This window comes from Crocodylus siamensis, chromosome 1 (assembly GCF_052110815.1).
Source record: "Crocodylus siamensis isolate JL-2025a chromosome 1, ASM5211081v1, whole genome shotgun sequence".
Lineage (NCBI taxonomy): Eukaryota > Metazoa > Chordata > Crocodylia > Crocodylidae > Crocodylus > Crocodylus siamensis.
This window is the reverse complement of record NC_143395.1, coordinates 15,303,531-15,319,564: the sequence shown is the minus strand read 5'-3', so window position 1 is coordinate 15,319,564 and position 16,034 is coordinate 15,303,531. Positions and strand designations below refer to the sequence as shown.

The 16,034-nt window shown below is 37.9% G+C and overlaps 1 protein-coding gene across 11 annotated transcripts in view; it reads right to left on the bottom strand.

The window, feature by feature from the left end:
* PUM2 (pumilio RNA binding family member 2) overlaps nucleotides 1–16,034 on the bottom strand; it is a 112,575-nt gene that overhangs the window by 21,440 nt on the left and 75,101 nt on the right. For 9 of the 11 annotated variants that reach the window (XM_090031701.1, XM_090031653.1, XM_090031696.1 and 6 more), the window contains 4 exons: nucleotides 15,319–15,600; nucleotides 9,742–9,978; nucleotides 2,582–2,849; nucleotides 1,188–1,317 (listed from right to left, as the gene is read on the bottom strand). In XM_090031701.1, coding sequence (XP_089887827.1) covers nucleotides 1,188–1,317; nucleotides 2,582–2,849; nucleotides 9,742–9,978; nucleotides 15,319–15,600 — 917 coding nt within the window. The remainder of the gene's footprint in view (nucleotides 1–1,187; nucleotides 1,318–2,581; nucleotides 2,850–9,741; nucleotides 9,979–15,318; nucleotides 15,601–16,034) is intronic. The other 2 variants (XM_090031682.1, XM_090031690.1) reach the window with 1 other exon arrangement.

Here is a 16,034-nt window from a genome sequence, read left to right as displayed (position 1 = left end):
AGGGGTGGTGCAGACACCTACCCTGTTAATCTTCAAAAGGAGCCTAGATGCACACCTTGCTGGGGTTATTTGACCCCAGCAGTCTTTCGTGCCCAGAGCATGGGGGTGGACCTAATGATCTCACGAGGTCCCTTCCAGTCTTGAACTTCTGTGAAATTCTCTCTTAATTTGTCTTATTACAGGAGAAATGAACTGCAAGTTACAGACATAGTAGTAGAAGCATTTCAAGCAAACTAATAAAGGATTTTTAAAATTTAATCTGGGATGGCAGATAGCTTGGTGCCAAGGGAGGCAAACTAGGTATAAAAATTAATCAAAAGTTGCATCAATTTTCCCTACTTTTGTGGCATTTTTTTTTCCTTTGCTGGCAGCATATGTCCATTTAGTGGAAAAACAAAGAAAAGTTACAAGATGCTGGGTCTTTTTATTCTATACACTGTCAGAGCACCTTTAATTACTTATTCAAATAATCAGTCACTAATGTTTGTATCTATAAAGTGTCCTACTGCATGTCTATTCACACACACATTTATTCAAAATTTCAGCTAAGGGTCCCCATACATAGTCATATCAGGCAACATATGACTCCCCCAAATAACAGAACTGATGTAAATAATATATATATTTCCTGGACCACGTTTCAACATTGTTAAAGGACTTGTTTAGATTTATATTATTTAGAAACTGTTTGCCAGGTATGACTAACAGGTAACTTTTCAAAGAAATTTTATAAAATGTCATGTCATCTCCTTAACCACAATATTTCTCCTTACAATGGACATTGCTAGACAAAGCCTTGGCTGGGATGATCTAGCTGGGGATGGTCCTGGTTTGAGGAGGGGGTTGGACTAGATCTCTTGAGGTCACTGCCAATCATCATTTTTTTTACAATTCTAAGACAGAAACTGTTTCACCCAGCTTCTTGATACAGTCTGGGCCTAGGTATGGAGAGGAGAGTAACAATCAAACAGGACAGGGCTACTTCAAGACACTGATAAATGAAATGTCTCTTTTGAGGATCCTATTTGGGAACCACTGGAAAAGAAACACGATCAGCAATATGCAGAAACTTGGGTACCATCATATCCATACAATACTATTTTGCTACAATACTAGGAAAACAACACAAGCAAAGGTATGACATTTAGTCAGTATTTCTACAAGTGATCTCAAAAGTATATCCTTACCTCAAAAAACTTCTGTATCACATAGTTTCCAAATACGTCAGTCATCAATTGATATGCCGCTTGCAGAATCTCATTAAATACCATCTGGCGCTCAGCTGGAGTAGCTCGTTCTAGCTTTTGCTGTATGAATCTAAGCCCAAAATAAATTTGCATATTATATGCAGAGAGAGAAAAACCTCAAATGCTGTAAATTCTTCCACCTTTTTTGTTCTGATGAGATATCAGATTGCTAAAATGGGGATTATTTAACTAAATTATCTTAAAAAGCACTAATTTCAATAGTGGGGTTTTTTTTGGTTTTTTTTAATACATAGAGGTGTTTTTAACCCTGGCACGTGTGTATTTAATGCCACCATTATTGCATCTCCTGCCATGCCGCACATTCATGGCATGATGCATTTCTTTTGGATCAGAGATCTGATTCCAGCTGCACCACTCATACTTAACAGTGCAGGGGGGGGCCAGGACCATGATCCCAGACTCCTCCTGTACCAGGAAGTTGAAAACTCGATGCCCAATGAATCAGTGTGGTCCCTGGACTGGGACCCACAGTCAACTGATTGGCAGTCTCAGCTGTGGCACTACGCTGGAGTCTCCAGCCAGTTCCAGTGAGGTCCTGGGAATGACACTGACAATCAGGTGATTGTGGGTTGCAGCTCTGGAGCTGCCTGGAGATTCAGTGCAGTCCCAGGCCTGGAGGATCTGCCAGCCAAGCCCTGCCACATAGCCAGCATCAGGCTTCATGGTAGGGGACTCTGCCACACAATCAATTTAAGGAGAGATGGAAACCAGCTACAAAATTACTACATGCATTTTGTGGAGTAATTTGTAGACTGTTTCACATTTTGTAGCGTCATTAATTGCCTAAACTTGTGGCTGTGTTGCTATTTAAGATGGCATTAGTAGGTTAACCGTGTCTTCAGTTATAACATCAGCCTGAGGCCTCAGACTAACAATGCCTACAGGTTTGGTCTAAAAATGTTCGAAGGGCAAAATGTTGACCAGTTAATTAGCATATTCAAGAGACAAATGCAAGTGACCCCTAATTAGATGCTGTCGTTCCATTGAAAAATTTCTAGATTCCAAACGCCATTCTTTTGGGGAGAGAAGATGTGTGATATTTAAGCTAATAGTTTAAAGTTAATGAGAAACTTTTTATTTTACAATTGAAAACGTAGCTCCTCATTCAACACCCTGGTAACATTCTCCTTGGTTTTGAGGCAGACCAGTGTGAAACTTTGTGTCTCACTCATATGGCAGTTCTCTTAAAAGGTGACTACAAATACATCCCAGTGTGGCTACTAGAATGACTACACATTCTTAAAAACATTTATTAAGATACCTAAGTCTATCAAACTAAGCATTACTATTACAAACTTCACTATGCCACTTACCGAGAACCATGCTGATCTTGAGAAAATTCAACAATATGTCCAACAAGGTCTCTTAGCTGAAGGTTGGGGAAGCGATTATTTCTAAAATCTTCCAGCAATCTACTTCGTCCAGATGGCATAATATCAGACCTACTGTAACGAAGACGTGAAGGAGGGAAAAGCTGGCTGCTGGAGCTAAAAAGACTGGAGGTACTCGCAGCACTGCGATACTTTGCTTCTGCTCCAGGTGCTGCAGAAATATAGCGACCACTACCATTTGTCAGTCCTCCTACAAGGAAGCAGTTCTGTCAGTGAAAAGCTTTGAAGTGAGAAACAATAAAAATGAATGTAATAGATCATGGATGTCTTGAAGCAAAGAAAACAAAACGTCTTCTTGTTACTTATATTCACCTTTCTTTAGGTGAAATGAATGCATGGCTATATCCACAAGAGATTCTCAATTTATTTTTTTTTAAAGTAAAAAGGCAGGAGTGAAAAGAACTTCCATTGGGAAAACTGATGAAGTATGAGGTATTCTGTACATTTGTGTACATCTGGAAACTTTAAACTCAGCATAGTGGGCAGGTTTCCATTTCACAAGCACCACTAACTCATACTCTGGCTGGTAGCCTCAAAGTTGGCCAAAGGTTTAAAGAGGCCATGAAATCTGAACTACCTTTTGATCCCTGGAGGTACCTTACTGTCATTTATAGCACACTGGCACTGCACTCTGTGGAAGAATGCATGCTGCTGTTTGCCCATGCTGTACCTGCTCTGTGGGAAAACAGACTTCAGCACCCCAGGCTTTAAATTAGGCACCTCTTGCAAGCACTAGGTTTATGGTGAACAAATTTAAAAATAAAAAACGCCAAGAATGGTTGTCAGGATTGAATTGTAGCTTTGATTGTTTTAGCGTTAGTTAAACTGAAGTTAATTTTTGCAATGGTAATCCCTCCATGGGCTGCCAATCCACCTGATCAAGAGTTACCAGTCCTGCAAATCATACCTAGCTGGCACACACTGGCCTCATCTGGCCCACAGGGCACCCCCAGAAGCATAGCAGGGCAGATCCATGCCTGGGACAGCTGATGCATAGGGCACCATGGGCTGCTGCCATGATGGTGGTGTGATTAGCTGCTGCTGTGGCAGTTGGCTATGTGTGTGCTTCCCCTGCAAAAAAGGCTGGGTTGCTGTCCCAGTCACCACCTCCCCACCTCAGTTATGCTACTGGGACTCCCCCCTGAGATGGATAACACAGCTCCATGAGCTCGATCTCACCTGTGAGCAGTAAATTGATCATCACTACACTTGCACTGTATCACATCAATCTCTGAGCGTTTTGACACTGCCTTAAAAGCTCTCTCTCTGCTCCGCCATTACTTATATGAATTGATCTGGTCTTGCTTTGCATGTCCTGTTCCCTATTTTACGTAGTTATCCAACTGTCTCACAATCCCATCATTGTCTTCTCCCATGTAAATTATAACTGTCATAAATTGATTCACAAGGTCCTTCTCCCCTCCACATTTAAACACACAGCACACACCATCATAATCAAGTATCAAACACAATACTTAAGAGACACAACCTCTTTAAAGAAAAAATAACAAAAGTCAACAATTATCTACTATGATGACAGCTAATAAAGTCACTATGCTAAGAGGTTTCACTATTTTTCCAGCATTTAACCACACACATGTACATACACACACACACACACTAAACTAAAAACATTTTTACCAGCATCAAGAAGAGCAAAAACCACCTCAACTTTTAAAGGAATTTTAAAAAGATAAATTGCAGAATGTGCTGTTTGAACGGTGCTCTAAAATGAAATGGATAAAAAATTTAAATTGACAGTGCCCCAGCCAAGCCTTCAATTATTCAGCAAAATATCACCCATCTACTAGACCAGGCAACCACATTGTTATAATGGGATGACTACTTCCTTGTGAGATCTTCTAAGCACCCTTTTTTAAAAAAAAATGTTCTCTCAGTTGGCTAATTTGTACTGTACAAGGTAGTTTGGTTTGTTGCACGGCATAATAATTTGCTAAAAAACAAACAACTGATTATAAAATAAATACATTTTAATAATTTAATGGTAAAAACAGTAAAGAAATATGTACTTTAAGCCGTTAGCTTAATCTAGTGTAGGATTAAGTGATGTTAAATACAGCTCCAAGATTTGTTGTTATCTTATTGTTATAAGGTTGGCCATGAAATTCATACCTTATAGCTATCATTTCTATAATTACCTTAATAATTGCTATGTCTAGAAATGGGCTGACAGATGATGATGATACTATCACACAAAATAAAAACATATCATTGTTCTATAAGTGAAGCTGGATGCAGAGAAGTTTGTTCTGAAATTATTATTTTTTTTTAACAGCAGCATTCTAAACAGTTAAGTTTAGCTTTTAAAAATTTAATTTTTCAGCTTCTTCAGTACAGTAATTTAACTGTAAGAACAAAATCTTGCCTTTTGTATAAGCAGTGTTGTGACATTGTCTAAAGCCACAAGATGGCAGCAAAAGTTTGTTTAATGGAAATGTGTCCAGCAATGAGATCTTACCTCCATACTAGAATATGAAGGATATTCATTTTATGTAACTTAACTCAACATGTATTTTCAGTATTTAGTCATAAAGTAGTCAGATAATTTTGAGTAATGCCACATCTTTGTGGGATTCATTATCATACAATCAATCAATCCATCGGAGAAACTGCGCATGTATTTGGAACAATTTAAACAATTTTTTGAAAACTGGGTCTCGTGAGCATAAAATAGATTGTTTAAATTGCTGGATAAATCTCTCTTTTAACTGTGTCAAATTTCTAGAACAAAAATATATGCATATAGCATATTTCATCTTTAATTACCTAAAGCTACACTTTACATCTAACATCTTTTAGCTACTGGCAACGAAGACCAAGTGCTAACTAACACAGTAACACTTACTATGCCAGACACAAACACAAACATTTTCCTGCAATAGGGGTATTCTTACCTCATTTAAGATCGGACATACAAGGCTAAGATATCTCCATCCCTGATATGTTAGCCTGAAGAATGTGTCAAATTTCTTAGCATCTTTTTTATCCCTAAAAGCTTTGATAAACTCATGCTTTTAAAGTACTGGGAAATACTGACTACTTGCAGAGGTAGTTAAGTCTTCTTTTTGAAACTTTTATTATAGAAATAGTACTAAACCTTAAGGACAAAGCTGAATGGACTAAAAGTGAAAAATCTCAGACTAAGGGCAAGTCATAACAGACATTTCTCACATAAGAACATACTTTCAATCACTTTAGGGTACAGATACAAGAACTGCCTAGCTTTGCTCTTCTCCCAGCTTTTGTACACACGACATTCTCAATCCATACCAAAAACACCCAACAAAACGCATCCAAACAATGCTCAGAGATGATGCCAAGATGTGTATTTTGTTGCTCACCATATGTATTATAGCTTAAGATGCCTTGCAATTAGTTTTATCATAAAATGATTAGCTGAGAAAAAATACCTCACATCTGAGGTTAGTTACTAAAACCCTTTAGTTTCCTTATCACAAGTTTAGTTCATATTTAGAGATCGAACCATTAGTAGTACATGAAGCTAAAGATTTCCAATTTAGTTGGAAATAAAAATTGTGTGGTGTGCCTGGTGCAGTAGCAGAGGTATTCGCTGCTAGCATTTATGAACTCACACAAGTGAGATCTTCAATACAAATAATAAACTCATGAATAATTTTAAGTATTAAGGAAACAATGTACATTAAGTATAAACTACTAAATTCCTGAAATGGGATCATTCGTGTATTTCATGAAAAAGGAGAAGGTAATCTATATTAAAAAAAAGCAAATCAACTTGATTTAGGACAAATCCCTTCAGATATTAAGTAGTTTATACTTATTTCAAAGAACAACACAGATCTAACTTTCTCCTCAAGTACTAAAACAGAGCTATGGTACAATGGATGCTGTATTTAAATCTTTTAAACAAATATAAAATACACTGCTTAATTGTGAAAATAGCAATTAAAAAGCCTGTAAAGGTATAAGGGAATAGCTTCAACTTCTCCTCAGCTAAGAGGATGTCAGCTTTTCTTCTTCACCTTCTCAAAGGAAAATGTAAAGGACAAGTTTTTTTTTCTAATTTTTATTAACGAATTCAGTGCTTATGATGCCTGGTTTACAGAAGTCCTCCAGAGCAGGTGCACAGCAGAGGCAACACAAGGTTCCCCCCCCATTGCCTGCCAATGGGTTTTGAATCTCACTCAGATTAACTCATCCTAGAGGTCTCATGTAGGGTAAAAAATAAGAGATCGTTAACCTAAAATGTTACCAAACTTTGCCTGGCCAACATGAACACAGCATGATTTAGAAACAACCAATCAAACAAAAAAAAATTAAAACTCTGCTCTAGACCAGAACACTCAAAACGTTATGCACCGCCAACACAAAGTCCCACTAGCCTGGTTTGAAATTTGGTTCACCTTAATTGGGTTCATTATCATTTTATACTTAGGAGTGAAAGGGTAGTTCAGTTCAATTCATGGCTCAATCTCTACTCCGATTTAGTACTATAAAGCCAGTTAAGCAACTGGTATACCCCAATCACGTAGGGGTGGCTTTATAGTTGTAGGTGTGTGAGTGAGCGAGCGAGTGGGGGGAAACAGCCAAACTGAAGTGAATTTCTGCTTCATGCTGCTGGGAAGAAAAGGGAGAGTGACAGGAGCTTAAAAATATTAAATAGCATTAATTTCTTGCTAAGTAGTAGCTGTTCCTTTACCATTTAAAACAGCATCTGATAAAGAAGGGGTATAACCCATGCACCCTTCACCAAGTATTGCACTCCGTTGTCCCTGCAATGTGGCTGGGATCAACTGAGTTTGACACCTATTTTAAAACGGGCTAAAGTTAGATCATCCTGTCCATGCCAGCAGGCAGCACAATGAAGTTCAACATCAGATTTGAACCAGGAGGGAGAGCTGGGGTCGAAAGATATTATTGAAATGGCGATACTTTAGCGTTGTTCTATTCTGAAAAGTGACCCAATGAAAACAACATGCATCTCTGATTCTGTTTCCTGTTTGTATTCAGTTATACTGGCTTACTGCATAACAACTTTGTGATTTCTTTCATCTGAAAGAACTACAGATGAATACAGCCAATTAAGAGAGGTTCATGAGCAAGCCAGAATAAAAGTAATAAAAGTAATGAGTTGCAGACATTTTTACCACCCCTTCCTACTAATGCAGCACCATTAGAAACAAATGGGCTGCAGAGGTGGAACTGAGGAAACTGTTTCAGCAGCCAAATCTTCACTACTAATTATGGGAATCAAAAGACCTGAAACAAACAATCCCAAGTCAAAAAAACAAACCAAACAGCAAAACAGCCCCCTCCCCTAGAAGCACACCACACGTTTTCTTTTAAATTTCAGGTTGATTTTGGAGGCTAGGAAAAGACAACGTATAGGCAAGCTAGACATCTCTGCTCTGAAACTGCTGAAACAGCGCATGGGACCTCATGGTAAGTCACTTTTCAGAATACAACTGTATCTTATGGGTCTCTACACATCATTTAGCTGGTAAACTAGTTGCTAAAATGTTAGACAATTGTACTTAGTTCACATTGGCAGGCAAACGATCTGAACAGTTTTCAAATTTATGTTTAACAATTTCTGCTGATACATATAATCCTTTATATTGGTGGCCACTATCAGTTCTCAAAATTGAAAGCACCTTATTTAGTTCATTCAGAATTAAATCAACTTTATAACTGTATGAATAAAGCCCTCCAAATTTTGGTTGAGAGTAATTATAGCTTTCACTAGCAGTGAAAACTATAGAGTTACAAAGTGGTTTCCATGATAACCCCATTGTCAGATGTTCATAATTTTCTGAAAAGCTTCCATTTGGGCTGAAACTTTTCATGCTTGGTCTCAGCCCAAAGGTGTACTGTGTAGACCTGAAAAAGGAAAAAAGGTAAGTAAAAAGATCAAACGTGCTGAAACATCCCCTAACCCAGTCTTTATTTAGGGTACTCAGCACATAACCAAAATAAAAGGGGACACTAAATTGTAAGTGTATTGTCTATTTACAAGTACATTTAAATGTTAATACATACACCAGTCACACATCTTGAATTTAAAAAGTTAATTCCCCTAGGGCCTCAGCTTCCTTTCTTTTGCATTTTATTTGTATTATGCCAAAACAAATACAGGGACTAAACTCTCTACTACAAAATAGTCACTGAGGCTAGAGAAGCAATTCTGATTACTAAATGCAGTTTTATGGTACAATTTTAGCACCCAAGTTCAATCACCACAAAAACTACAACGGAAGAGGAAAAAGTTTTAAAGTAATTTTGGATCAAGACAGCAACTTTAAAAATATCCAATCTGGTGTATGCACATTGTTATTTTGGCTTTGGGTTTTTTTTGGCTTTTTAAAATCAAGCCAACATCTCATTGGCTTAAAAATTTATATAACTATTGCTAATTAAGTACCTGAAATACACCTGACGTAAAAGGCACCATGGAAAGAATGCATTATGGTCACAACCACTGCCACTTCTCATATTCTCAGAACTGCACTTGCTCAGTGCTGAACTCCTGACATTCCGGCAATGTATTTGACCACAAGGCAGCGGACTCATTGGTTCAAAATATTCCTTTATGTTCATGTTCAATACTGTAAGTTTTGCTCAAGCTCTTCTCCTAATATTATAGAATGAATGACAGTGAAAGTGATTTCACTATCAAACAAAACATATATTTATCTTAAAATATCCTCAGTAAAATAAATAATACACTTATATCAAGCACAAATAAAAATAAGGCATCGTTGCCTGTCATAAAATAATAGAAAATAACATAATACAAAAAAAAAGTCTTAGTCTTACTGGGCTCTTGATCGGGCCTCCTCCAGGGTAGAAAAATCAATTGTTGGCCCCATACTGCAAAATGCTCAGTGCCCTCCACTGTCACATCAATGAGAATTTGAGCGCGCTCTGCAGCTTTCAGGACTGGGCCCTCTACTTATAAAACTGTTTAACAGTAAAGGTAATGTGACATCTCTTATGCAACATATATTTTACACATAAAAATACATACACACACACATACGCATACAAACAAAAAAGTGCTTTGTTTTGTTTTGTTTTTTTACCTAAATGCAAACTGGATGAGGATCCATGTGATGAAAGTGATGGCGGTGGCGTAAGTGAATGTCCTGGAGTTTGGCTTGGCAGAGGCATGCCTATTGGACTTGGAGAGGAGGAAAATCCCAGACTATTGTAAAATGGCTGCCCTATGGGTGCTAGGCTGCTACTAGATCTTTTGTACAAGTCAGAGCTAGTAGACAGAGAATCTCTCCTTGTGGCACTACTACTTGCAGAACTGCCAACTGAAGAAGAAATAAAAAGACCCTATTACATACAGTGTCAACTGAATAAAACCTATCCCCAACTATCGCTGGGCAATAACAGATGTGATCACAATAATTATAACAATCGTTATGACAAAGACAATTACTGTGATAACCATGCATGCTTTTTAATAAATCATAGGCGGGCATAATTACACCACTGAGAAGGAAGCATTAGTCAATGCTCACATTTTCTGACATTTCATTCTAAACTTATTGGGACATTTTAGTACTGTGTTTTAATGCCCTGGCTTCAGGCTTTGGGACAAGTAATTTAATTTTTTATACTATGATTTTTATGAACAAATGGTTTTGAAAACACTGCTATTAATCTCTTAAAAAAAACAAACAACCCCCCCCATAAATAAATAAATTCAATAGGGAATACACGTTGATGTTACTTGATTGTCACTGGTGTTTCCATGCCAGGTGTCTATCTAGACTGACTTTAACAAAGCATCAGCCCAAACAGTTCAGCCAATTTAGAAAAGGGGGCCAGTGAAGAATGTGTTGCGCCCATGTTAAGATTTTAACATTTTTTAAGTTGGCATGTCCAGATTTTAGGTCAGGTACTTGAAATAACAGAGGTGACCCAAGTAGGATTTAGGAATTTCCATGCTATTTTTAAGAACATCTATTCTAATTTGGCTAAAAATCACAGTTAACACATGTTCAACAGAGACCTGAAAGGGCTTCAGAATGAAGATTTCTATCTACACTAGCTGTGCTTGAGCTTTGGGCTGATGAGCAATTTCTTTGCAAATGCAGCTCCAGGCTCTGGGCACTAGTGTGGGAAGCAGGGATCTTGCACCTCATGCTCAGAATGCCCGCCCTGATATGAACAACTGCAGTAGATAAAACAGCCTGTTTTGAACGCAAATGGGACAGAAGCAGAAACGGGAAAGTGGGGAGCAGACTGGGGAAAAGACGACTAGTAGAGGATTGAGATCAGACAATGAACTGACAGGAAGATTGTAACTGGTTGCACAAGGAGACTGGGAAACTGAGAGACTGGGTTGGGGAGGCAAGGAAGAGAGAGAAGAGACAAGTTTGATGAGAAGCCAGAGCACAGAAATTGCACTGACCAGCTAAGGTAGGAGACTGGGAAAAAGAACTTCTTGTAATGGAAATGAGGCAGACTGGATTAGGAGCAGAAGGAAGGAAATTAGAAGCCAGTGACAACAATGAATACAAGGTGCTGTCTATGCTTACCTCCCAGCCTCCAGGCAAATTAGATTAAGAGGAAGGATGGAGGGGAGAGGGTATGGAGTGGAACTGAGACATTCTGGATGGACACTGAGGATAGGGAGGAGGACTAAGGCAACTGGTATGAAAACCCTAATAAATGGAGACTCTAAACGTTATAAACCTGTTGACGAACCATGTGGGCATTAAATACTCCAAATTAAAATTTGATTTCTTTCTTTTATTTTTTAAAAAAAGGATGAAGTTACACACAAACATGTTAAAACCTTTAAGGCTGCAAAATCAAGCACTCAATAGTTAAGAAGTGCCAGCATTGGGACTGCTTGCAAAATCTTAATTTGGCTTCCTTGTACACATGCAGTATGATAATGTCTAATTACACGGCCATATCCTCCATTCCAATGGGGGCCAACTTTTTGCAAGGCATGCCACAAATTAGTCCTGTAGCCTGCCCGAGTGCCTCTTTCTGCTCAATTTGTTGCTCTGCTTTCTTTCCCATACTGTACTCCCTTGCCCAATGTCCTCCTCTCCTTTCTGCTGTATTCTGCCTACCTGCTCTCCTTTCTGCTTCCTGCCTCCTCTCCTATATGTCACTTGTAGTCACCCCAGCTTTATTCTATGTAGCCCCAGGACATTCAATGCACCACATATGAAGTAGTCATTTAATGAGTAATTGTTTAATGCTTTGGTGTTTTTCCTTATTCAATGAGTGACACAGTGCCTTACTCACTGTATCCTATTCAAACCTTGCTCTGAAAATAGATTTATTTTCTTATCTGCTTCTGCATAACACTCATCATCACTACAGTATATCTGTATGCTTCCCAAAACGTTAGAGGATTTATCTTAACAAAACCCCTGTGTGACTAATTGGTATTATCCCATTGACAGAGCTGCAACTGTGAGTGCACAGCAGTTCTGCAAGTCAGAGAGAAAGAAAATCAGAAACAAAATTAATAATAATGTGGGAAAAGTTGGGTTTAAGTTGAATAGTGTCATATGGGTGGTGCATGAACAGAATCCAGTTCTCCAAAGCAATTTTCAACTAATTACAAGACCACCCTTCTCTTTCTGCAATCCCTTACTTCATTCTCTGCAGATAAGAACTTGTGCAACAAGAGAAGTAGGCAGATAAATAACTTCCATCCCTAGTCTATAGTGATGTGTAGATGAGGTCCACTTTATGCATTGAATGAGGCAGGGGTCCTGGGGCAAGGCATATAACCATGTAATTAAAGACTATCATGATGTACACACAGAGGGATCAAATTAAGGTTGCAGAGATAACTTTAATTCTTGCATTTCCCAAAATCAGAGCTTGATTTGATTCTTCTATATGAAAAATTTTCTTTTAAAAACAGTTTTCTGCATGTGTGCAATTTGTACTCTCCTATTCTCATAATATAATGTATAGATTCATCATATATATATATATATATATATATATATATATATATATGCCTGCCTGTATTTGCCAGTTGTTTGCCCATTCAGCTAGGGTTTTATGCTTACTACAGTATTTGCTTTGGGAGGCTAAATTATTTTTTCTGTAGCAATGGATTTTTTTTTTTTAAAGGGAAAGAGCTGTATTTTTTGCCTATCTGTTTTCACTGGCCCTTTTAAATTATAACTCTGTCCATGCAAGACACTGAGGGGAAAGACAGAGAAGCTCAAAACTCTGGGTATGTCATCAATTACATAAATTCACCTGAAGAATGCATTAATAAAATGAAAAGAGCTATACAGTTATCAGTAACTACATCATATATTTTTTTAAAGGCTACTTTGGTAAGTATCAATTATACTTACTTGGCAGAAGGGCACTTTCAATAAAATTGCACTTCAATACTACTATTAAGAATACCTTAGTTTTTAGATAGCACCTTTCATCCTAAAGGATTCACAGCACTTTTCAATCTGCATAGCACAGACTGCCTGTCTCCACTAAGAATTGCCATGTCAATGAAGACAACTGGGGATACTATTACAAGATTTTAGGATCTACAGACTATGGTCAGGGCACTAGACTGAAAATTAATATTGCTATGTGACACAGACTGAATCTGCTGCCTTTCAACATTTGCTGGAAAGACTTCATCTGAAGGACTGGCATTAGCTTCATAAGAGGTTGCCTCTGATCACGCTAGACAAGATCTCATGTGTAAATCTATCTGGGCGTTTGTACACATGCGTGTGCTGCAGTGCCAGGAGCTTTTACAAGTGCCTGGTGCTGCAACACGTGCATTTGGATAAATGGCAAAATGGGTGTCAACACTGAGAAAATGGTGGCGTGCTTTTGAACTAAAACACATCGAAGGTGTTCTAGTTGAAAAGTGCACTGCTGCCATTTTCTTAGCCGTGATGCACATTTCACCATTTATATAAACATATACAATGCAGCACTGCGTGCGTGCATCAGCTTGCATGCGGAGCAGACAAACGTATGTGTATAAATGCCCTATAATTTTAAGTATTATATGTATGCTTAGTCTTAAATAGATGCCTCACATTAAAATATGTACACATATATGGGATGCATTTCCTCTACTCATGAAATGCAACAGTATCTAGATTGGAACACTGACTGCTATATTAAAAACGTACAGAAGCTACACAGTATTTCAGAACGTATCTACAATGAAAAAAATAGGACAGGGAATGCACAGTTACTCTGTAAACTCCTGGCAACATTGCAGAAAAACATTTGAAAAATTATTTAACTGAATACCCTTTTGGTGATTTTTTCTTTAAATGTATGCATTACAGAGGTACTCTTAGCCCATTCCAAATGGTATGAACAAAGGCTGGAGTATAATATGTGATTTTGGGTTTCGTGGCTTAAGTAGCTGTCTTAATACGTAAGAATTACTTCTATCCCATAGTGCAAAACTGATGTTGAAAAACCTGCATGTCAATAGCTTTTTAAGTCTATTTGTTTCAATGGACATGCTACGTGTTACCATGTGAAAAGTGTTTCAGCGCTGAAGTTGGTATGCTTCAATTTTTTTTTGCTTATTTAAACTGACTAAAGAAATGTTTAACTAGGGGTTATTAAAAGTTTTCCTATACATTTTTAAAAACTGCTTCATATTGGACATTTCCCAATACTTAAAAGCATACTGTTAAGCTACATAAGCTTGGTATTTTGCCTCAATTTTTATCCAAAGTACATGAAATTGTTAGTGCGCTTCACTGATTTTTTTTTTTAAAGAAAACTGAAATGCAACACAGTGCTATGTGCTATAAATATATAGCTGAAGAAAAGATCATCTACAAAGATATTTCTGTTTCCAGCTTCTAGAATTTAAAAATAAGTTACTTTAAAATTATGAATACTACCTTGATATGAACCTATATGACTAAAAAAATTGGTAAATAAAAGAATGTATCAAGTTTCTGATACAAATTAAACAAAATCAAGAACATTATGGCAACATGCAATAGGGTGGTTTTAAAAACGGACTGAATTCAAATTTTGGGGCACTAGTTAGTTATCAAGGCCCCACTTCCGCAAAAAGCTATGCACGTGCTTAACTGCACATAAGAGTAATCCTCCAGAAGTTAACAGAACTACTCATGTGTATAAGTCTTTGTAGGATCACAGCCCAAATCCTTTAAAGTAACATGCAAGGGTGACTATAACATTTGATCAGTATGTGCCAAAAAATATTTCAATCTGTATTTTTTTTAAACAATTTAAGAGTTTTCCAGGCATGAAAAGTTAGTTCAGAAAACATCTCTGAAAAAGTAACAGACTAATCAATGTTTAAAAAACTCCCCAACATAACAAAAAAACCCCACAAAATACAGACTTGCCTGTGAATACACACAACTTCTATAGCAGTGAAATGTGCTTATTTCTGTTTTTGGAAAGTATTTTGGAGGTGTTTGTGACTGAAGGGTATCATTTTTTTAAATTACTTCACATACAGAGGGCTTAGTGGATTAAACAACTTTTTGTTTTCTTCTCTAGATTATGTGATCATTCCTGTTTTAACTTCAAATAACAAGTTCTATTTAGAAATGTACTGCATAAAGTACACTTGTACACAAAAGATATTTCTTCTTAACCCACAAACCTCATAGAAACTCCTCACTGTATTAAGAACCTACCTGACGTGCCAAATCCACCAAGTGCAGAGCCGATAGCTGCTCCTAAGGAGCTGCTACTTCCAAAGCCAAGAGATGTAGTTCCTGGTTGGCCAGGACCATGAGAAAACAGGGAACTGCTCTGGGAGTTACTGGCCAAAGAGTTACTGCCATAAAATGAATTAGATTGTAGACTACTATTTGTTTGCTGCTGTTGCTGTTGTGGCTGAGCACCAAGTGGCCGAAATAGACTGTTTGTGGCTCCTGCCAAATTGTTTGCTGTTCCGCCAGCTGAAGCTGCTGCAGCTGCAAGACACATGTTTTTAATCATCAAAACAACTCCTTAAAACATTTATAACCTTGAAAATGAATTATTCATATATAATATTATTTTCATGGATCCCTCCCAAAGAAGCAGATGTATAGCTTAAATGATGACTGTATATCAGAGGTGGGCAAAATAAGGCCCATGGAACAGATTCAACCAGCCAAAGGATTCTATCTGGCCCATGGCAGGTCCCCTGCCCCCTCTGTCCAGCACCCTCAGCAGTGTGTGCAGGGCAGATGGACCTGGATCAGATAGGATAGTATCAATTGTCACTGCTCCCACCCACCAAAAGCTCACCAGAATTCCTGAAGTGGGGCTTTGTCTCGCAGATGCACAGTGCAGCAGTGGGGTGCCCATACAGACATGTGATGTAGTATGTGTGTGCATGGGGGGAAGGGGAAGCAGGAATAGG